Source organism: Enhydra lutris, unplaced genomic scaffold (genome assembly GCF_002288905.1).
Source record: "Enhydra lutris kenyoni isolate GAN:26980312 unplaced genomic scaffold, ASM228890v2 scaffoldscaffold27, whole genome shotgun sequence".
NCBI classification, from domain to species: Eukaryota; Metazoa; Chordata; class Mammalia; order Carnivora; family Mustelidae; genus Enhydra; species Enhydra lutris.
In genome coordinates this window covers 2915955-2940205 of record NW_019154111.1, presented here as the reverse complement: position 1 = coordinate 2940205, position 24251 = coordinate 2915955, and the positions used below count along the sequence as shown (strand labels likewise).

General features: G+C 43.9%; 1 protein-coding gene across 2 annotated transcripts in view; it reads left to right on the top strand.

The window, feature by feature from the left end:
• Positions 1-2027: 2027 nt before the first annotated feature.
• The window catches only part of LOC111151869 (acylglycerol kinase), a 71788-nt gene continuing 49564 nt past the window's right edge, over positions 2028-24251 (top strand). Inside the window, exons 1-2 of one of the 2 annotated variants that reach the window (XM_022510100.1) lie at positions 2028-2087; positions 4758-4875. In XM_022510100.1, coding sequence (XP_022365808.1) covers positions 4775-4875 — 101 coding nt within the window. In that variant the 5' untranslated portion in view covers positions 2028-2087; positions 4758-4774. Of the gene's footprint in view, positions 2088-2329; positions 4062-4757; positions 4876-24251 lie in introns of those variants that run through there. The other variant, XM_022510101.1, reaches the window with a different exon arrangement.

Sequence of the window (24251 nt, the reverse complement as noted above, 5' to 3'; positions counted from 1 at the left end):
TGACTAATTTATGACTTAGTCCTATTTTGATGCAGATATTTCCCATTTGCTGGTGACATATCTGAGTCATAGGCTCCCCCTGTTTCTATCTATACAAACATGCAATATAGGAGAGAACATAAGTTCTTTTTTAGAGACCTACCATGTCCCTCACCACTGCTCCCCTCTTCTTTTGCATGGGTAATTCTGAGGTTTTTACTCTATGGAGATGTCTCATCTTTTCTAGTTTCATTATCCATGAAGAAACCTGGGAGTTATTTCCAGATTTCTCTGCTGGGAACACAACAGGCTGACGTCACCATCCCCATTCACCCCTGTACTGGCCACAGTGAATTGAAGGCTTCATATTAAAGAAAGAATGTAAACTAACAAATATTCCCGTGTGGCCCTGGGAACACTTTTCAATTAGGGATGTTCCTGAGTGAGGCCTTTGATGCTATGCATATCTGTGTTTGGCCTCCTTGGAGGGGCTGCTTCTCTCCAGGGGTGTAGTTTTCTCCCTGGTGGCAGACACGGGCCACCCTTCTTCACAGGCTTTCTGGGCATCTGCCTCATGATGCCTGATCTTTCCAACAGTATATGGTTCCAGCTCAAAATCTAGTTTTCCTCTCCCAAGTTTTAACAAAAAAACTTCGTTCTAGATTTTCTGATTCGAAAATCATGGTATGTACCTCCAAGCGGAACTTTTCTCATTTTTGGAAACCACTGTTTTGTTGAAGCCCTAAAGCTCAGTCTGCCCATTGGACCATCCCGCCTTAGTCCCAGATTTTTCTAGCCTTACAGGGAAGCAGTTCAGCAACTCATTTTAAAGCAAATGTTCTAAGAGGTTGTGAAAAGAGAAGCGAAAATAACTATCTCCCATACCTTCAACATCACATTTTATAGCTACAAGATGGGTTTCATGATGATCTTCTCACTTCCCTAATTTACTGACAGAGCCTCGGAAGAGAGGGCATAGCAAATTCCCATGATCTAGTGTGGCCCAGTGAGGATGAGAAGCTGGCAGAGTATGATTTATTTCGCCAAAACCTCGCTGGATGTTCTCATGGTTCCTAACACGTACATGGAGTGGAAGACAGAAAGGACTCATGTCTATATGTAGCAAACGGGGAACTTAGAATTCAAGCTCTACGGAGGCAGGAACCATGCGGGGTGTGGTCCATGAGCGCATCCCCAGGGCCGTACTCCACACTCGGCAAAGCTGGTTGACGGAAAGAAGAAAGTAAGAAAGAAACGTGGATTGACCGGTTTAGTCCCAACACTAATGTAGGGGTGGGGGAGGAGCCAGGCGCTGGTGGGAGGAGGAGGAATTAGAGCTGCTGCCTGGTGGTCAGCGTGAGCCCTGGCCTCTCTGTAGCTCTCTTGCCTCCGGGATTTACTCACTACACGTGGCCACGGAGAAATGTAAAGTAAACCAGATCACATCATTCCCCTGGCTTAATCCCCTCACTCCTTTCCCTCTCCTTCTGTATAACGGGCGAACTCCTTGCGACGGCGGCCCCCGGCCCACCTCCCCAGCGTCCTCGCCCGGCTGACTCCTTGGCCTCGCCCACCCTGGCTCCCACCTGCCAAACTGCCTCAGGCTTTAGAGCTTTTGCACCGGCTGTTCCCTCCCCCAGGCGCTCCTTTCCCCCGGTCTTTGCTGGCCCTGCTCCCTCTCCTTCCCATCAGTTGCCCCCCCCCCTCAGAAAGGCTAACTCAGGCCGCCCGATTTAGAGTAGTTCTCTCCCACCCACTCCCTTCAGATCACGCCGTTCGTCGTGTGTTTGTCTCGCACTTAGGATCTAAATTTGCCCCGTTCATTCACGGTCCGCGTTAGAGCCGGTCCTAAAGCAGTGTTTGCCGTGGTGTCTCCCGATAAAACACTGCGGAGCGACACCCGGACGGGTGAAGGGATGCACGGATGAATCAAGGCGCGGAGGAAAAATGCAGGCGGCCCCCGGACGGCGGCCCCCGCACGCAGCGCCGTTCCCGCGCGTCGGGAAGCGCAGCGGAACCCCAGCGCCGCGGCGCGGTTTCCCGTAAAAGCGCGGCGGAAGCTTGAGGGAGCGCACAGGAAGGCAGGGCGTTGAGCGGGAGCGGCCCGGGTGAGTGGCTGGGGGCGGCGGCGGGGGGCGGAGAGCGGGTAGCGAGCACCGGGCAGGGCGGAGGGTTCCAGGGTGCGGGACAGAGCTGCGGGAGCCTGCCCGGGGCGCGGCGGCGGCGGGGGCCCGGCGTGCGGGCCGCGGGAGCCGGCGGGGAGAGGGTGGGAGCCGGGGCCCCGAGGGATGGTGGGGTCCGGGCTGTCACTCCGCGGGTCAGCTGGTCTGGGTTCTGGTACCAGAGCTGTCGCTGCCCTGTGTGACCCTTACTCACTCTTCTTCCCCTTTGGGCTTCGGCTTACTCATTTGCAAAGCGGGGAGAATCGTTTCTGATCGATTGACGGCTTCATTCATTCCCGGTGCTTTTCTAGGTTGTGTTTGCTAGAGATGCCTAGACCGCGCCTACCCGGGAGGGGTTCGCCGTCTAGTAAGAAAATCCCCACCGTCCTGGTGAGGAGGCCCCAGTGCAATTAGAATTTGGGCGTTGTTACAAACAAACAAACAACGGGAAAAACCAACCAGCTGGCCAACCTGCTTTACAGAGGAGAGATGTTAATTTGAACATATAAAATTTAGACTTTAACTCAGATCGAGGAATACGAATTCTCTTGGGTGCTTTAGAAGGAATATGCATTCTTGGCTCATATATTGCACAATTGCCGTGACAACTTAAATCCAGAAAAATTTACAACGTGCATTCACCGTTCTTTGATACGTGATCTTTTTAGCCAAATGACTTAATCAGATAGGTGTAGTATTCTCATTTTTTACTAATGAGTCATGTGCATTCACAGCCCCATCAGAGGTGATTTTTACAGTCCGCTGAGTTAATCAGAGCAGGTGCTGTGTTCTCATTTGACTAACAGGGAAAGACGGGTAGAGGCTAAGTGACTTACCCAGGCTCTCACTGTCATAAAGTGACTCTGGAATCCAGGCCTCAGGATCCTTGCACCACTGCTCGTTTCACTACACTACATTGCCTGAATGTTTCCATGTTTTTGGTCACTATTTTGTGACCAAAAGGGAGTTCCACTGGATCACGGGTGGATAATCATGGATGAAAACAGACGTTTATCAACTCTCAGATTGTTCTCTAATAGTATTGGTGTTTTCTCCTCTTTCTACCCTTGCCTTGAGTGATTTTTATCTGCACTCAAACTTGACCACCTTCACACTGACGAGTCCCAAATCTGTATCTTCTACCTCGTTTCTCCCAGCTTCAGACTTCTAGATCCAGACCTCCACTGATCATTTGAATATCAACTTGGATATCCTCCGGGCATCTCAAACTCACTCTCTCAAGAGCACACGCCACCTTTCTACACAAACGTGTACTACAAATCTAATGATTGAAAACTTTATTCAATTAGTCGCCCAAGTACAGCCCTGGCTTGGTTTCTCCTCTCACCTCCTACAAGTGGGCAAGTGAGGTTTATAGCCAAGGAGCAGGCTGATGGTTGGTGGATTGAAAGTTAGGTTTGTTGAAGGGTGGACAGTTGTGAAGGAATATGTTAGGTTGAGTATGAGGAAATCAAAGTAAACGGGAGACTTAGGAAGGCCTGTTTGTTAGGATTCTTCTTGGCATCCTTTGTCTTCAGAGATGGTGTTCCTTTCTTCTGGGTTTAGGGAGTGTATTTCATAGATGAGGGTTTTATGACCGGTTTCAGGGAAGAAGGGTCAGGTGAGGAGGTCAGAATGACCTTCCTGCTTCTGTCATTTTCTCAGACTCCCTTAGCTTAAAATATTCAATATGCTAAGTTGCCACATTTTGGGGTAGTATGTCCTGAACCCTATGACATTCACCAGTAAGCTGTTGAATGACTATTATGTGCTGTATCTTATTTTAAGCACTGGGGATATAGCAGTGACCAGAACAAAGTCCTTCCTCTTACAGAGTTGACATTTCAGTGCGATGAGGTCATAAACAAATTAGCAAATAAGGATCATCAAATGATAAGTGCTGTGAAAAAGCAAAACAGAGTAAGGATCTATATTGTCACTTGGTTTTTTAGTAAAGTTGTGTGAATTTACTTTGCTTACAGGAGTACGTGAGTGTGTCTGTCTCCTTTTATTTTGTCATCAGTAAATATGACCATGTAAACATTTATTAGTTTTAGAGGTGAATGGTACTAATTCTTTGTAATTTGCATGTTTTCAATTAACTAGAAGTTGAACATTTTCACACAGCCATTTGCATTTGCCCTGTGAATTTTCTGTGCATGTTCTCTGCTTATTTTCCTTTTGAGGGGCTAGTGTTTTCCTTTATTTTGAATAAGCCCTTCATAGTACTTTTTGTTGAGTCCTTTATATGTAATAGACAAATACTCTTTAACAGTGGTATAGTGACTGTAGGGAGAAAGAAAAAGTGGGAAGCCTGGAATTCGCTTCTCTGTACTTCTCTGCTTGCTTTGAATACGTGAGGTTCAGGTGAGCAGAGAGGGAAGCAGTGAGTTTAGGTGGAAACAAGTGAGGAAAGAAAGAAGAAAGACAGATGGGCAATGACAAGATGAAGTTGATGGAAGACTGGAAGGGAGCAGATGGGAAGAGACCAGAGAAGGGCTAAGAAGGAGTAGGGAAGAAGTAGGAGGGAAGAAAGGTGCATGGAAGGCAGTTAGGGGGCCTCTACACAGTGAGCTGGGGTACTTACTTTTTCTTTTTCTGCCTCTGTTAATATAGCAAATCCTTAGGAGAAGATGACCGTGTTCTTTAAAACACTTAGAAATCATTGGAAGAAAACAACAGCTGGGATCTGCCTGCTGACATGGGGAGGCCATTGGCTATATGGAAAACACTGGTAAGTAACAGCCCACCCCACCTTCACCTCCAACAACAAAACCACCCACCAACAAAAGGACCTACGGTCAAAATCTTGTCTCTGTAGCACATGGTGGTGTAAAAGAAAATTAAGTGTCAAAGCCATAAAGACAAGGGCTTCTTGTAAATAGTTCTGGAAAACTCTAACTACAGCGGTGCGGTGTCTTTAACACTGGGTGACAGTAGATATATAGTAGTGAGATCGGAAGCTGAGGAAATTGAGAGGGAAGTCCCCTCCCAGACTCTTAGTAGACAGGGATTGACCTCCTGTGTCTCCTTTTGATTTTATTCTTTCAGTTTCTTACTACTGTCTCTTGATCTGTTACCACTGGTGCTGTTAGACCCTGAGTGAATCCGCTTGCTCCAGCCCCTGTGGCTTTTCCAACATTTAGCCCATTAGCCTGGCTTAATAGAAATGAGACAAAGACTTTCACACCTTTTGTTTGAATAAGGAATTCAACAGCCATGGGTTTTATTAGCCTCTAAGTATGAAGGGGGAAGAAAGTGCCAGATCTCCCTTCTGGTTTAACATGGTAATAAGATTTAAAGAAAGTTTTTATGTAAAATTATATAAATAATTATGAGAGCCAATTAAATTTTTGTCTTTTGGGGATTAAAGGTGACATCTCAAGTATTTAACAACACTCTGTAATCCATCTAGGTGTCTTAAATGACTGCTTTGTTAAACAGAAAACAGCTTTTGTAAAGAAGTCTCCACAGTGGAAGGGAGATACTTCTGTAAACTGTCTCAGTTCACCTTTGCATGGGTCAGAGATAATCTTAGGATGCACCATGGTGTCGAGTTTTTTGGCAGCTGTAGATTAAAGGGAATAGATCCCCCCCCCCCCAAGTATTCTCAAGGCTCAGTGCTTGAATTCCATTAGCTAGCATGTAAAGGACAGACTTGAGAAGCTTAAAATTTGTAATACATTTTAAAAAAATAGGTGGAGGAAATGTTTCGACAAATGGAAAATGAAACATAATGTGTGCCTTTTCTCCCTTTTCTAACCATCCTTGAGTCCTTATACCTCCTGCCTCATGGGAAATAGGATTCCCTTTGCAGAAGCCCCCAGTCCGTGCCATAGCTCATGCGAGCAGGAAATGATCCCTGCGGGTCACTGCCGTTTCCGCTACTGGGTGAAGATTTGAGGCAGTATCCATGTACCCTGTCCAGGATGTCTTGCAGGTACCCTAGTAATTAGTTAGCTCTGAAACCACTTGAACCAAAATGCCGTTGGAGTCTGGAGGCCTCATTTTGCTCTGTTTCCACCTTTGACAATCAAGGGTGTGTTCAGGATGCAAGCCCTGTTGTTCTGTTGCTTTTCCTTTTCTCAAACTTTTCTCCTGTATTCTGTAGTACTATGTGGTCTTTTTGTTTTAAAATTGTAGTAGAAAGCACATGATTTGTCACCGTAGCCGGTTTTAAGTGTGCAGTCAGTAGTGTTAAGTAGATGCCCATTATTGTGCAACAGAGCTCTAGAATGTTTTCATCTTACAAAACTGAAACTCTCTACCTATTAAACACAACTCCCCATTTCCTCTCCCCACCCCCAGCCCCTGGCAAGCACCATTCCACTTTCTGTTACTTTCAGTTTTACTATCTCAGGTACCTCGGATAAGTGGTATCATACAGTGTTTGTGTTCGGTGACAGGCTTCTTTTACTTAGCATGATGTTCTTACGGTTCATTAACATTGCAGCACATGGCAGGATTTCCTTCTTTTTTAAGACTGGATCCTATTTTGTTCTATGCATGGATATAACCACATTTTCTCTATCCATTCATTGTTAATGAACGTTTGGGTTGCTTCCATCTCTTGGCTATTGTGAGTAATGCTGCTACAGTGAATTTGGGTGTATAGTTATGTCTCCCAGATCTTGTTGTCAGTTCTTTAGGGTATATAGTCTGAAGTGGGATTGCTGGGTTACAGGGTGGCTCTAATTTTTTGAGAAAGCCCTACACTTTTCCATAGTGGCTGCACCATTTTACAGTCCCACCGACAGCAGGAGGCTTCCAGTTTCTCCACATCCTTCCCAACACTTGTTACTTTGTTTTTGTTTTGATAGTGGCCATCCTAATGGGCACAGTACAGCATCTTCTGATTTTGATTTGCATTTCCCTAATGATTAGTAATATTGTGCATCTTTTCAAAGGTTTAGACACCATTTGTTTATCTTTGGAGAAATGTCTGTTCAGATCCTTTGCCTGTCTTTAAAAATCACGTTCTCTGTTTTTTTTTGTTGTTGTTGTTGTTAAATTGTAGGGCTTCTTTAGCCCATTATGAGATACATGATTTGCAGAGATTTTTCTCCTGTTCCATAGGTTGCCTTTTCACTCTGTTGATGGGGTCCTTTGATGCCCAGACGCTTTTAAGTTTGATGTAATCCCATTTGTTTATTTCTATTTTTGTTGCCTTTATTTTTGGTGTCCTAAGAAATCACTGCCAAATCCAATGTTACGAAGCTTTCCCCCTGTGTTTTCTTCTGGGGGTTTTATAGTTTTAGGTCTTATATTTAGGTCTTTAATCCATTTTGGCCCTTTCCCCATTACGTTGTTTTGGTGTCCTTGTCTAGCATCAGTTGATCATAAATGTATTTGTTTATTTACTCACTTGTTCTCTGTTCTTTTGGTCTGTATGTTTGTGCCAACACCACCAGCTTTTAAGCTTTGTAATATGTTTTGGATATTAGGAAGTATGAGGCCTCCACCTTGTTTCCTTTTCAAGATTATTTTGGCTAATTGGGGTCCCTTGTGTTCCATATGAATTTAGGATTTTTTTTTTTTCTATTTCTGCAAAACATGCCACAGATTTCGATAGGGATTGTGTTAAATCCGTGGCTCATTTGGGGTAGTATGGACATTTTTGTGATATTAAGTCTTCCAGTCCACAAATATGCATTTATTGGTGTCTCTACATTTTTTCAGCAGTGATTTATAGTTTTTAGTGTACAAGTCCTTCACATTCTTGGGTTAAGTTTATTCCAAAATATTTTATATTTTGGTGCTATTGTAAATGGGATTATTTTCCTAATTTCCTTTTTTGGATTGTTCATTGTGAGGGTGTAAAAATAATGGATTTTTATGTGCTGATTTTTGTATCCTGCAACTTTGCTAAATTTGTTCCAGTGGTTTGTTGTATGGAATCTTTAGAGGGTCATCGGCAAACAGATCATTTCTATTCTTTTCCAGTTTAGATGCTTTGATTTCTTTGTCTTGCCTAATTGCTCTGGCTAGGACTTTCAAAACCAGGTTGACCAGGAGTGGCGAGATCTTTGCCTTGTTCTGATCTTTTAGAAGCTTTGTTTTTCACCGTTGAGTATAGGTTTTCCATATGTGGCCTTTGGCTATGTTCAGATACTTTTTTTTTTTTTTTTTAAATCTTTTCTCCTTTATCTGTATGTTCCCAGCATTTCCACATGATAGTCTTCGCATTCTTCTTTTATTATATTCTAGTTTCTTCCCTGAGAAGAATCTTAACCTGCAGCTCTCTTGAATACCAGCTGCCTTGCCCCGTCAAGCGGGTTGTCAGCTGGGGTTAGCATTCTTTTAGCTCCTCAGTAGCTATTCCAAACCATCAGTCTTCCATCTTCTTATAAACATCTCCTTTCCTCTGAGGCTCGTGTCTGGCTGTGTCATATGACTGTGAACCCCCCCAGCTTCCTGGGATCTCCTCTACTTTAGGCGTCAGTGCCTGGTTTACCAGCTTCCTTTTCCCTCTGTCTTGTTGTCTTGCCGAGTGCTCTGAGGGTACCTGCGGATGACCTGTGTAGCAGCCTGTCCTTCACTTTCCCTGGCTTCATCCACTCCTGGGACTTTCACTGCTACTTCATACACTTGCCACTTCCTCTGCCCTTGGGGGCTGAGGACCTTATTGTCACTTGCCCCTGTTCGGCTCCTGAAATCTGGAGCTTCGGTGTCCCAGTCCCTCATTTCAGTCTGCCATTATTCGTTTCCTAACCTTAGTTCCCTTTTACAGTGTCACCAAGACTTCCTGTCCCTTGGGCCCTCCTCCAGTTCCGTGCTAATCTGTCACTCTTCTCTACTTTCTTCACTTTTTTCCGATCCTAATTTCTCGATCCAACACATCACACACTTCTCAGCTGCACGTTTCACACATCCTCCCAGCCTTCTTGATCTCTCATTCCTTCTCTACAGTTAAGCCATTCGAATTGGTTTTGTCCGTTTCCCAACCTCCTACTCCTTCTCTCTCCTATCCAGTCTTTGTTAGAATTATTCTCACCAGTTTTATTCCCCATTCTTTTTAATAGCCCAGCTCCAGACACAGTTGACTGTCCTTGAAGTACTTCTTTTCCACCGGCTCCTGTTCTTCCTCCTTGATGTGTGGGTGTTTGTCGCTCTCTTGCTCTCTTGGCGTGCCCTTCCCTTCCACTCATGCATGAGGGAAGTGGTTCTCGAGGACTCTGCCACTGGCCATCTTCTCGCACTGTGTCCTCTCCCTCTGTAATCTCTCCTCACAGTGCCTGCGGTTTCCAGCTGTAGTAGGCAAATCCCAGGTTCATGACCATTTTGACCTCTTCGGAGCTCCAGACCTACATCCGTGTTCCATCGCTTACTTATCTACTTGCCTGCTTCACCAGTGCCTTAAGCTCAGCGACTTGGAAATCAGGACTTTCTTGCCACCCCCACCCTTCTCAGTGATCAGTACCACTCACCATTTTCTGGCTTCCCAAACTAGAACGTGAACGTCACCCCGTGATTGTCCTTGCTCCTCCTTTCCCACATTCAGGCCACGCGTTCTAAGTGAGTTTTGCCTCTTCTACATCTCCGAATGTGTTCAGTTTTCTTTTTGGCTGCTGTACTGTCACCACCACCGAAATGTCATCCCTGGCCTGGATTCGTATTAAATGTATCCTAACTGTTCTCTCCTCACAGGTACTCTTGTCTGTTTCTTATCTAATTTCCCCACCCTGCCAGAGTCATCTTTTAAGGAGTGAGGACTGCTTAAAAAAATAAAAAAATAAAATAAGTGAGGACTGCTGTTGCTTTTAGACTCAACTTTACATGACTTGGCCCCAAGTGTATACGTCCCCAGTCTCGCCACATCTACACTTTAGTGTGTAGAATTATCAGGTCACACTCTGGAAGAAGTCTCTTTCCATGAAGTTCTATTTCAGGGTTCCTTGGAGGGTCTTTACACATGGAACCCTCCTGGAACACTCTCCCCAACTCTTCTTCCCCAGCCAGCTACCTTTCCTCCAGGTCTCAGACATTCTTTCTTCCCCAGGCCCTGCACACACATGTATAATCTTCCTTTCTGTCTCATTGGGCAAGGTCACCATCCTCCTGCCGGAGGCCAGCCCCGCCAGTGCTGATCTAAATCCTGTTCTCTCAGTGGTTAGCCCCTCCCTCACTTTATCTTTAATCTCACCCTTCCTGCTTTTCCCTCCTACTTGTCAGACTCCTTGTGGCTTGAACATGTCCTCTCTCAACTTTGTATTTCCATTTACTCACTGCCCTGTGTCTCTTCTTCCATTTTTGCCATTCTTGAAAGCGTACGCCACCTCTGCAGTCTCTACCTTCACATAAGAATAAGCTTAGTAAAATTTGATTTCTGTTTCATCATTTGATTGAACCTACTGTTGTCAAGGTCATTAATAGCTTCTTGGTTGTCAAGTTCAGTGGATACTTTTCAATCCATTTCTGTCACATTGATTCTTCTTGACTCTATGTTTTTTAGCTACCTGGAGGTGATTTCTCAATCTGCTCATCCCTTTGACATTGGACTCTCCTAGGTTCTGATATGCTCTTTCCACACCTGGCTGAGGTGATCATAACCACACTGCTATTTTCAAGTATAGTATCATAAGGGTATCATAAAGGTCCTTATCTTGCTTCTCTTGACATTGTCTGCAAATAGCGGTCCTGGGGTTATATCATGTGACCAGCCATCAAAATATTCTTTCCAAAAGAGAACTCAGATCATAGCCTCCTTCTGCAGATGACCTGTAAATGACTCTCCAGGGCCTAGAGGACAAAGACCCAATTCTTCAGTCTGGCATAGAGGCCCTTTGTGATTTGGCCCTGGTCTTCCTCTCTAGTCTTTTCCTGGTCCCTTCCTCTCCCACCTCCATTGCCTATCAGCTTGACCTGTGTTCCAGAAGTCTCTAAAAGAAGGCCTGCTCTGTTATCCTTCTCTTTCCCTTTGCATGTGTTCTTCCCACCTCCCAAACACTTCTACTCTTCTTCAGCTGGCCGGTAACTCAAAAAATGTGTCCTAATGGTGGCATTATTTGATGAAGAGGAAAGAAAAGCAACAGCTATTCAACAGTGTGTTGAATAATTACTCTTTACCTGGGTCTGGGTTGGTTATTTTCATGCGTGCAGTCTCAGAACCCTGAGATCATGACCTGAGTCAAAGACAGACACTTAACCAACCGAGCCACCCAGGCGCCCCACATGCCTTCTCTTTTGAAAGGCTTCTTCCTCTCTGCACAGTGGCTTTGAGATTCATCTGTGTTGGATTTATCCGTAGTTCATTCCTTTATGTTGCTCAGCAGTATCTACATGATAAGCATATAATAATTGCTAATATCTTAGAGAATTTTAAGTTACTTGTTTTTTATTTCTAAGACGGGTGAATATAATATCTTACATTATACATTTTCAAAAACAAATTGTTTTATTATGTGCATTTGACTTTTTTCTTCCCTTTGGAAGGAAAATAGTATCTCCTGATGTAGGATTCACATGAGAATAATAACAATTCCCTGTATTTTCACGTTTATTTTAAGATTTTAATAAGGGTCGTGGTTTGTCTAAGGAAAAGTTTTTTTCTGCCACAGAATTGGAAGAGGTTACACGTATTTATTTTTATCCGCCCCATTTTTGGCTGCTGCCTTGAATTTGTCTTTTGACCCAGGTATTATTTGTCTTTTGACCCAGGTAAGTTTTCTTCTCCCTTGGGAATTCCTTTCCTTTTTTTTTTCCCTCCCTTCCCTTCACGTTCAAGGGAAAAAAAAAAACCTGTGATGCTTTTCCCTCTGCCTCCTTTCCCTGCAGCTGGTCGCAGGCATCGGCAGGAGCAGCAGGGACTGTTCTCAGGACTCCGTAAGGGCAATTGAAGAGGAGGAAATGACCCTGTTTGCTGAAGTAAAGAGAATCTAAGTATTGCTCGTTCCTCTTCAACTGCTCTTCTCAAGCTTTCTGGGCTCTCTGCGGGAGATTACGTTCCCGGTTCTTCAGTTCACCATGCCAACAGTTACCTGCGGTTGTCCTCCCTTGTTTCTCACCCTTTTAGTGGCGAGGAATCTGCTAATAGAAAGCGCAGGAGAAAAGAGGCAGGAGGCAGTGGAGTCTAAAGTTGTCTCTGGAGTCAGACAGAACTGATAGGTCCTGGCGGCGTAACCGCCGCTGCCTGGGCCTTAGCGCTCCCCCGCCCTGTAGAGAGGGCTGACGACTGCACCGCACTGGTTATTGAAGGATCAGGTGGGTAACGGTAAAGTTCTTAGCATAGTCCTGATAGACCTAAGGGCTCAATAAATGCTAGCAATTGTGAGTAAATTTGATGTACTATATGTCCAGTACTTTGAGAGTTAAAATGAATTACTTCTGGTAACTGCGCAGCGAATGATTCAAGAGACCGCGAGTGAGGAAGGGAAGCGAAGATCTGCCAGACGGTCCAGTAACATCTCAGCCTTATTTATTTTACCTTACATGTGTGACAAGACAGCTTGGAGGGTGCAGTTTGAAGACAGAACGTAACCACAAGAGAGGCAGGGCGAAGCAGTTGCAGCTAGCTTGGTCTGCGCCGTTCTGCATCTAATTTAAGCTCAGATTGTTCCTTTCACTGGGGATCTTGTCTTCGCTTATCCTGGCTCTGGTTTCTCTCCTAGTGATTTTGGTGGGTGAGCCTTGGCACAGCATCTCAACAAAGATTCTTGCCTCCGTTAACGGTAGCCCTGCTCTTGCTCCGTTCTGGCTCCTGGCATTCAGCTGAGTCCTTTGGCTCCATGCTCTGGTGCTGGGTCTGCCCCCCACCTTGGCCTGTAACCCCTAGCTCCCTCCTGTGGATTTCTGTGGGGCATCTAGCTTCCCGGCCAGAGTTCTTGGTCCTTGGAGATTTTAAAATCCCATAACCACTATGAATCCCTCCATGTGAAACTTGCAAAGCAAATACGATACTATAGTGATGATCTTGGGTCATGTGTCCCTAGATTTTTATTAATATTGGAGTGTCCCCCGCCCCCACTGAATATAGAAACACTCATCTTGGTTATTATACATTGACTTTCATAAGTTGGGTGGGAGCCCACCTTTCAAGGTCTGTGGCCAAAAATTCCTTAGAAGAAGTAAAAATAAGTGGTTGTAAGTTGGCCTGGGGTGGGGGGTGGTTGTGTATTTTCAGTGTCATTCAGTTTTATTGAGAACTTAGTAACGATAATAATCATTAACACTTAATCAGTGCTTGTCACATACCAGACACAATTCTAAGCACTTCATGTTTATTAACTCATTTTATCTTCCGAGCAGCTTTGAGATGGTTATTAATCTCATACCGGTGTGAGATTAATAGCCCTGTACAGATGAAGAAACTGAGGGACAGCAGGATTAAGTGATTTCCCTAAGGTCACATAGCTAGTAAGTGTTAGAGCAGCGATTCCAAACCAGGTGGTCCTCGTGTTAACCGCTTGCAATGGCTTCTGGGTCTAAGGGAGCATGAGAACAATGAAGAACCGTAAGCTGAGGTTGTCTTCTGCCATAGGCCCCATAGGGCATAAGGCAGGTATTAGAAGGTAATGCTTCAAATCTGGGCTTCTGAGCCAGGCCGGTCTGGGTCCGAGCTTTCTGTTTGTCACTTGCTGGATGTGCGACTTTGGGCAGAGTTTGTTAAACTCCACTTTATTCGAGCATATGGTATCCGGCAGCATTACTGGGACACTTAGGACATACATTCACAGCTCCTGGCACAGATTCAAAAAAGCGGTTATTTTTATTACAGATGTGTGAGGCACTCTGGGCTACGTCCTGTGTGAGGGTACAAAGTGAATGTTAGGGGTGACTAAGGAAAAAAAAGATTACTGTCAAGTTTTTTTTTAATTATGGAAATTTTAATCATATAAAAATTAGAAGAGGATAATCAATCCTCATGTGTCATCACCCAGCTTCAATAAATATCAGCATTTTACTAATCTCATTTCATTTCTCTACTTTTTTTTTTGCTGGAATATTTTACATAGATGCCAGAAATTCTAGCTTATATCATTTATACTTCAGTACTTTATCTTTAATAAGTAAGGACTTAAAAAAAATCTTGCCATTATGATGAACCTAACAAAATTAAGTCTTTCATGTCCTCTGATATACAGCCCGTTTATATTTTTACCTATTATCCCTAGATTCTTTGTTTTATGGTTTTGTTCAAATCAGTATCAAAACAAATTTTCACACATTGCATTTAGTGCCTGTTTCTTAAGCCTCACAAACTCTAACCCCTTCCTTCTTCCATAGTATTTATAGCATTTGCCCTGGAGAATTTCTCATACTCAAGATTTGGTGGATAACTTACACTGGTCAGTGCTGTGCAGAGTCCTATAGCCCGAGGCGAGAAGAAAAATCAGTGCTCCTGGTTCTCTCTTCAGTTAAAACTGTGATGTTTTGTTCATTGTGGGTCTTTGCGTTCATATGATTTTTAAAATTATTGTATTAAAATATTTGTCCCCATTGTGTTTTTTTGGCCTAAAGTTTGCACCTGAGGCAGATGCATCCCTCTCCTCACTGTAGCCTGGCCCTGAGTTGTTTAATCTGTTCCTGTGTCTTGGAAACTGGTGATCAGACCCAGATGCTAGAGCTTTGCTATCTGAAGTGTGCACACAGTTAACTCCTGGGAATGGATCAGAAGTGCAGCATCTCGGGCCCTACCCCACACCTGCTGAGTCAGAATGGGTACTTAACCAGGTCCGCAGGGGATTTGTATGTATACTGAAGTTGGAGGAGCCCTGCTCCAGAGGCATAATTGGATTCAGGTTTAATTTCTTGGTACGAGAATGCCTCATACATGTGTTATAGATTTTTTGTTTTTAATATTTTATTTAGAGAGAGATCTTGCAAGTGGGCTGGGGGAGGGGCAAAGGGAGAGGGAGAGATTGAATCTCAAGAGACTCTGTGCCCAGTGCAGAGGCCAATGCGGGACTCGATCATATGACCCTGAGACCATGACTTGAGCCGAAATCCACAGATGCTTAACCAACTGCACCATCCAGGTGCTCCGTGTGTTGTGGATTTCTTATGGTATCAAGTCAGAAAGTGCACAGCATTGAGTTGTTCTGTTTTGATGCATTTAGAGGCGATCGGCTTGGCCCACCCATTACAAAGTCAAGACATTCGCTTCTGAGAGTTACTAGAGCCGCGCGGTTAAGAGGAGGAGCGACCATATGGGTTAGAATGTTGACTTTACACCTGCCAGCAATGCACCATGGCTGGGCTTCAGTTCTCTGTAAACTGGAGATGATCGGAGAACCCATCTCCTCAGGTTGTTGTGCTGATTTTTCTTAGAAAAGGGCCAGCCACAAAGAAAGCACTCCATCAGAAGTTGCCCTTCTTTTCTATTTTGGCTTTGCATCCTTGTGGGAGAAAGTATCCTAACTAGGATATGTTTTGAGTTGGGCCTTCAGTGAGTGCGACCGTGTGCTAGCTGATACAGAGGCAGAAGATGGAAATGCACAGTGTATTTTTGGAGATTGGCAAAGAGTTTGACTTCACTAGAGACTCCAGTCTCTAGTTTGTTTTTTTTTTTTTTCTTAAGTAGAATGGGAGGAAAAGCCCGATTCCGGAAGTCTTTGTGTAGGCAGTTTGTACTATTTGGTGAGCAGTGGTGACTCTGACGATGTTTAAGGAGAGGAGCATGTCATGAGCAAAGTTGGGCTCAGGAAGCGTAGTACAGCCCCCCTGGGCAAGAGACCCTGGAGCGGAGGGCATGGGAAGGCTGCAGGTATGTGTGTGTGCACTTTGATAGTGTACATAGAAGCTGAGAGAGGCCAGACCAGAGTGGTGGCATTGGGAATGGAAAACTAAACGGGTGCAGTGAGGCTTGACCGTGTGAGTGATATGCGGGCATGAGTTCTGTAGGCAGATAGACACGTGTGGTTTGCATTTCACTACTTAGTAGGTATGCGACCTTTATCAAGCCCCTTAAAGTCCTTAATCTCTTCATTTTGGTCTCATTCTGGGGTAGTGGGGTCTGGAGTGATGAGGTCTGCTTAGCAGGTGAGGTGTAAGGATGAAGTGAGCTGATGCATGTCCTAGTGCCTGGTCCCGTGCCTAGCTCCTGGCTTCCCACCATAAGTGCTCGCTGTTATTAGCATCAGATAGTGGACTGGCTGGTTGGTTGAAGGAGAGGAAGAGAAGTCTTGGTTTCAAGACTAGGATAATTGGTGATACAGAAAGAGGCAAGTCGCCTGGGAGAATTGGTTTGAGGAGGTATTATTCTATTCCCTTTTAGCTATATTGGGTTTGAGACCCTGACAGCATATCCAGGGGGAAATGTGTTAGATTCCAGGAATAAATTATGCATGAGCCACACTTGACTGGACCCGTATTATTTCTTTTGGTACAGATTATGGTTTCAGTAATGTCTCGAGCTTCATCTTTCAGTATCTTGGGGGTTCTGACAAAGCAGATGTTTTACCTTGACATCAGTTCGGATTAGCCTCTGACTTTGCAGTTGGTGGTCTAGGCAGGGCTGGTTCAGCACCGGGGGAAGGTAGGGAGGGTTTTTCCCCTCACAGCTTTTCCTCATTTCACATTCTGTTGTGGTTTTAAAGAAACAGTTCGTATTGCTTTTCAGCCATTTCAAGGTTCTCCCTCTCTTCTCTCTCTGCACAAGCTGATGCTAAAGTTTGGGGTATTAATAGGTGCTATTTAAAGAAGCTCATTTATGGGCAATTAAATAACATGCCTGTCAGCTCAGATTTGATAGGGAATGGGGAACTTTTTTTTTTAAGGTGCAATGAAGTTTAATTATATTCCCTTTCCTTTTAGCTCTTTTGTCATTTTATTTAGAAAATGGATTTCTTTCTTCTTCTTCTTTTTTTTTTTAAGAACCTGTATTCTTTCCCATATGTTTATTGTGGAGGGTGGGGTAGGGAGGACTGAGCTGGAAGGGCAGGAGGCATATCTAAATTTTGTTGATTTCACATACTTTTCAGGGCTATTTCCGTGACTGGTATTAGCTTCTCCAGGCTGTGCTGAGAGAACTGTCCACTGACATCTCAGGTAGTGCGTGTCGTGGAACAGCAGAAACACTGACTGTAGCACCTGGCTAGTGTATGATTTGCTAGGTCAAAAGGTCTGCCCTAAAAAAAAAAAAAAAAAAAAAAAAGGTCTGCCCTGTATCCTAGAGCCCAGAGTAAATACCCCTTTATGCCCGTGGTTTATAGAAAACAGCCAGTAGGCCTGGAGGGAAAGAAGGGACTCCCCCTTGTGTTTTCTTCTCGAATAGCTGATGTAACCTCTGTGCAATCTGTTTTCTGTCTTCCCTTTATCTGCCTAAGTGGAGGAGAGTACCTTGTGTATAATTTACAAGAGTAGCTATTTTCTCTAGATTTTTAATTTCAGTGAATTATCCGTTCTCGTTCACTGTGGACTTGAGGGACTGATGCCCTCCCTCCCTCCTTCTTTTCCTGTTTTAGTAAATACAGTTCTTTGGAGAATGCCCTTGGCTTGCTTTATATTGTTACTGAAAATGTTAAAAAAAAAAAAGAAAGAAAAAAATGTTGATCCTTGTATATTGTTGAATATACCACCAAGTAAAGAAATCCATCCAGGGGTACACTGACCTCAAGATTCCTGACGTAAGTGTGTTGTACTTTTCACTAGCCCTGACTGAAGTGGTGCCATACGTTTGTCTTTTACATTTGCTGGTAGACTTAACTTTGTTTTTCCTTTGCTAAACTTCCCCAGCAGCAACAGGGATGACAAATTTTAATGCCAGTGATTGCTTGTCTGACTCATTTTCTCCCTGTATGTACTTTAAGGGCCATTGAAATGAAGACAGGCACCACTTAATGTATGGTTATCAGTAGGATTTCTTCTTGACCCTTGATACTTTCCTGACATTATGGAACTTCTTTATCTCATTGTGGTTGGGAGAGGTAAGAAGATACAAATTTCTGAAGTAGCAGGTAGCACATCATGTGGAGGCCTGGAGAACAAGAAGGAACGTCATCCTCGGGTTGAGTGGAAAGACCAGACCAAAAGGCCCTAAAATCCTCTTCAAAGTCATCAACGTCTTTATTGTTCTCCTGGAGTTTGTGACCTAGCACTCTAACAATTTACTTGTCTTGACTGAGCATTCTTCAGGCCCAGAATATCCAGCATGTTCTTAAGCAGGCTGCATGTCTCCTTGCTTGGTGACAGGTGTTTGTCTTGGGCAGAGATGAGCAGTATCGTCCCATGTGTGATGCTCCTCACTGCGGCAGCCTTCATGTGTTTGGGTGGGGAGCAAGGATGTGGGGTGGGAGGGGGCAATGTTTACTTGACAAAGGTCCCCCACTCTGCACCCAAGAGAATCTCTTCTCTAAGGTTCTTTTCTGTCTGTGCTTCCGTTTCCACTCCATCCGGGCTCTTACACAGACAATCCTTGGGCAGTGCCACTGGCAATATCATGATTAATTATTCTAGGAAGCTCAGAGAAGTTGAAGTAGTTGTTATAAACATCTAAGCTTGAAACCTGCTTTGCGTAAAGCAGAAACCGGGTTTGCGTGCACCAAGGGAAAAGCCAGTGGTAGAAATTGCTGTCCAATTTGCCTCTAGACTATAGAAGGAAATATCTTTTTTGGGAAATAGGATGGATCAATATGATATTTTTTTCTTTCCATGTCAAGTTGTTATTGAAATAACAACTTATCTTATTTTGCAGTCCTAAAGTAATAAATAAAACCTTTATGGCTCAGAATAAATTGTGAGCATCCCATTTCCTGTGGTAGCAGGCACGTTCATGTTCTTCCAAAGCCTCAGGCAGAGTGACATCAGCAAATTTTTTTATTTTCTAATCCAGAAGCTTCTGGTTTCTGTCTATCAAAGAACCTGCGTTTTAGTACTAAGCAGATCTTCAGGGACCTTTTTTGATGTAACTGTTTTAAATTGTGTTAAACTTCAATTCTCTTGGGAGGCAGCATGATGTAGTAGAAAGAGCATAGGCTTGGAATTTATATACAGTAGTTTGGATTTTGTTTTTTGTTTTTTTGTGTTTTTTTGGTAAAAGGGTCTTAGGTTCACTTTCAGATTCTTGCCCCATTAGCAGTCTAGAATTTCTCTGATACCAGACTCAGCTACTGGGACAATTCTTGTGGGCCTTCCTGGTGTACCAAAAGGAGTTCCTCATTCAGCTTTTAGATGGTTCTAGTTCCATTACCCTGTCCCCTGAACACACGCGCGCACACACACACAGCCATGCGTCTTGATCTGTCAGGTGTCCATGACTGTTCTACATCTTCATCCTCTGCTGCACCACAGCGATTTCTCCTCTTGCCCTTTGGTGGTGATCACAGTGAGCAACTACCCCAGGCGATCTGTTGGCTTGAGAATGCCAAGTACTCCCATGAAGAATCACCTTCAGTTTTCCCCTACAGGACAAAGCCTGCCTGTGAGCACTATGAGTCAGTCTTTCCTGTTCAAACATTTGCCACTTACTTATTAAACAGTTATTTATTAAGCACTGTTTATCTGCAAGAGTCTGTGCTGTGTGCTGTGGAAGAGAAAATGGTGAACTGTCCATGAATTCAAGGCAGTTGTAATGAAGGAAAAGACAAGCAGTTCTGTCTGTGGTGGGGCAAAGGGGTGGGTGGTGTTGTGCTTGGCCGTCTAGTTTCTAAAAGGGAGAGGAGGTAGAACAATCAAATCCCTGCAGGGGTAAAGCTCATTGTGTGCTCTAGGAGGAGGAAAACTTGCTTGCTGAGAGTGGAGGCAGCATCAAGGGCGTGATGGGGATAAGGAAGTGGTTCTTAACCTCTTGCCTCAGTTGTCCATCACGTTTTTCTTTTCCTTTATTTTTTTAAAAAAATATTGTTTTAAAGTAACCTCTGCACCCAGCGTGAGGCTCGAATTCACAGCCCCAGGATCAAGGGTCGAGTGCTGCACTGACTGAGCCAGCCAGGGACCCCTCTGTACATTCTTCCTTTGGTTTTCAAGTGAGGCTCAGTGTCACTGTAGTTGAGATTCACCTGGCGTTCTCTGTCCTCTGTCGCAGGGCTCAGGGCCTCTCTTCCTGCTGCTTCTCGCCTCCTTGTGTAGACGATCTGCTCCACTCTCCGCCCACTATTACCACCTGTGTCTTTACTCAAGATCAATGTCTGCAGTCTCAGATGTGTATTTCTAGCTGTCCCCTGGACCCCTCCCCTGCACTGGCCGCTATCCCAGATCCGCAGATCCAGAATGAACCCCAGCTTCCGGCCTCCCGAACCAGTACCTACTGCTGCCTTCCATCTCTGAGCGGTACCACCTTCTGCCACGGGCTCAGTAAAAATATGTGGACACTGCCTCGACCCCCTCAATCCCCACAGGCCAGTCGTTAAGTTTGCTTCCTAAATATCAGCTACCCCTGTGCTCTCCTCAATTCTGGTTCCAGGGCTCATCATGTGCTCATCGCTGACCAGTGTTTCTGGACAACCCACCCTGGTCCCTAGATCCAGACTTGCCTTGATGTGGACTTCACGTTGCAACCAGAATGATCCTTCTAACGTGTAAATCTGGTCACCTCACTTATCTTCCTGAAACCCTCTCATGGCTTCTTATGGCCCTAAAGGTCAAATCCCAATTCCTGAAATAGCTTAAAAGGCTGCTGGGGCCCGGGTGCTGCCTGCCCTCCTCTTCTGGGGCTCCTCCCATGGTGGGCTGCCTCCAGCTGTCCAGAACTACTTTCTGTTTCTGAGATTGGCCAGGCTGGTACTCTGAGGCTTTGACAGGCTCTTGCCTTCGCCTGCGTTCCCCTTCCTGTTTTTGCCCTGCTACTTTTTATTTCTCCCCAGATCTACACTGCAGTGTCACTTCCTGTAAAAAGCCTTTTCTAATTCCCCCAAGCCTAGGTTAGATATTCCTAAACGGGCCCCTGTTGCAGAGCACATAAGAGTCATGTCATGTTATGACTGTTGAACTGCCTCTCTTCCTTTCTATCCTGTGAACTTCGTGAGGATGGGGAGTGCTGGGTTTATGCATCAGTACATCCACACCTAGCATAGTGCCTGGCACGTCCTTTATCAAGAAACACGTCTCTTCCTTTATCACTGATATTTGCCAAGAGCTGTCCTTTGCCACACGCTCGGAAGCTGCTTCAGGTCAGGACAGGATCTGGGTCGTACGGTACCCAGCACTTCGTGTTGAGTGAGTTAGTTTCACCTGCTGCTTTGGGGAGCTTTATCACACCTGAACTTATGAAAAAACATTATGAATGTAAATTTTAAAAATCAGATGAGATTCGAACTACTGTGTGATTCATGAATGTGCTATCAAGTCTATATACTGATGAGTATTATGCATCCAGTATTGTCTGAGGTTAAGAAAAAGCATTAAAGCATTTATTTTGGGTTTGAATTCCAGTCTGCTGTTTAGTCACATGGTGATCTTGGGGAAGTCCATTACTTCTCTGAGCCTTAACGACATCATACATAAAATTGAGAATATAATGCCCGTCTGGCAGGGTTGTTACAAAGGCTAAAGGTTTGTGAAAATGATGGCTGTGGTAGCTGGCACATGGGAGTTGCTCTATGAATTTCAAGTTATTTTCTCTTTATTCCAGTAAAAATGCCTTTCCTGGAACATTTTTGGAATTTCTTTTTTGAAATAGTTTTCAGAGCTGGCTATAGACGATCAGAATAGATCAATGGGAGAAATCTTTTCTCTTTGAGGATATGTTTGATTTTTTAGAAACAGCTTGGTTCAGAGAGCAAAATCAAGATGGTTAATGCCATTTTTGATATTTAAAAAAATTAAGTATGATTATAATGAGGTTTTCTTTTGTAGTATTTAAATTGGCACATAGTCTGGCTTTCTCACAGGTGGCATTGACAGCATATTCCATCTGGCACATTAAAATCCAGGGAATTAATTATAAAGAAATCTTTTGATTTTGAATAGCACTCTGATAAATCAAGAAGTATTAGCAAGCTCGAGAGAACTGAGGTCTTTAATCATATACTTAATCACAAGTTAACATTCAAAATTTTACTTCTAGCAAAAAAGAATTTAGGAAACAGTGAACCAAGGGGCTGTATTCTTGTATTTGGGGCCATTCTCTTTTCATCTAGGTCCACAGGAGTCCATGTGGCTGAAATGCAGTAAGGAAGATGGCGTCTTATGAAGGACCCCAAGGAGCCTGGCACCTTCAGAGGCCTGGCCCTAGTGGGAGGGGAGGAGCCAGCTGGGGGAAATGGGCAGGGATGTACGGGTAGGTATGCAGCCTTTGTAGCCGTAGAGAGGGCTTATACAGAACAGCCTGTAGGATATGTCCATCACAGAAGAGACTGGAGGTACAGGTTATTCTATCTATAGGAAGAAAAAAGTGTTTGGAGGAGCACAGTTGTGTGTGGTTCTGTGTGGTGGTAGTGGTACCCCCAGGGCCAGTATGGAAGCTGGACTGAGGATTAGCCTAGACCAGGGGGATCCAGTGACATTGCTCAGGTTACTACAAGGAACCCAGGTTTATTTGGTGATCTAGTGGTTACTAAGGATTTAGTATTTTTACCTCAGCATTGTGTAGAGGTCATGAATGGGAGGTGTCAGGGTCAACTCTAAAGGGTTGTTGACATGTTAATTATTTTTAAATATTTGACTACTCTGTACATTGAGTTGACTTCATCTTGTATATGTGTAAGATCTATGTAATTGTTGCTGTTGGGGTGATTCACCGAGAGGAGTTGCTGGAGAGCATTTGAGTAGAAGAGTGAAACATGAATATTCGTGAACCTTGAGTGGGGGAAGGGAGAGAAGCCTATGCATCTCCCTTCTGCGTGGGAGTCGAGGGGCGGTATCACTCAAGTACGTGGGACTGAACCTGGCAGTTAAGGTGCTTGTGGACTAGACTTCACAAGGGATTAGTCCCCGTAAGATGTTTGTTACGGGACAGAATGCACTTTTGAGGTATGGCTTTATCATTTTAATTGAACATTGTTCTTAGGTTTCAGATGGGCAGTATATTTTAAATTAAATTTGAATTCCAGTATAGTTAACACAGTGTTATCTTAGTTTCAGCTGTGCCAAATAGTGATTCAGCACTTCCACACATCACCCCCTGCTCGTCACAGCAAGTGCCCTCCTTCATCCCCATCACCGATTTTACCCCCCCACCCACCTCCCCTCTGATAACCATAAATTTGTTCTCTGTAATTAAGACTGTTTCTTGATTTCTCTCTCTCTCCTTTTCCTTTGGTTGTTTTGTTTCTTAAATTCCACATATGAATGAAATCTTACAGTGTTTGTCTTTGACTGACTTATCTCATTTAGCATTTTACTCTCTGGATCCATCCATGTCCTTACAAATGGCAAGATTTCATTCTTTTTTACGGCTGAGTAACACACCACATCTTTGTACATTCATTAGTTGATGGATGCTTGGGCTGCTTCCATAATTTGGCTTTTGTAGAAAATGATGCTATAAACATAGGGGTGTACATATTCCTTTGAATTAAGTGTTTTTATATTCTTTTGTATTCTAAATACCCACAGACAGGCATCATTGCTTCTTCCCCTCACATGGTGCTTTCTTGTTAAAGCTGACTGCTGTTGATGTCTAGGGTTTGTTCTTCAGCCTAGCTCTGGAAGAAAAATTACTGCGTAGCCTTGGACAGCAGCTGTGGCAAAAAGCGAAAGGTTGTTTATTCTCTTTTAGTTTAGACGTAACTATCAAAATTAGTTTTGGATAACTGTAAAAATGCAAAATTCGAGGACTTCAATGTTAGAAGGAAGGTCTAGGAAGAGTTTTTTTTTTTTTAAAGAAAGAATTTACGTGAAAGAACCCTTTTTCTTTTTAATTCTTTCATATACATTGTTTATTGGCTGTTTTTAACTGTCGTTAACCAGGTTGAAGTTACTATCTTAGCAATGCCAGCAACATGCATTAGAGTTGACTCTTTCAAGAAGATTCTGGAGCCTGGTGGGCAATCAGCCATTTAAAGTGTTCTTACAGTATAAATGGCATAAACACATTTTAGGAACCTTTATGTTACATAGATGAACATTCTTCTGATAGAATGTTTTCATTTTTGCAAGCCAGAGTTTCACCTCATGCCAAAATTTCCCATTTGGGCTGCAATTGAGTGTCTGACAGTGATAGAAAAAATAAGAGATAACATAGTAGCAAAAGTGACTAAACATCAAACTTACTTCTGGCAAATCACCTGAATAATT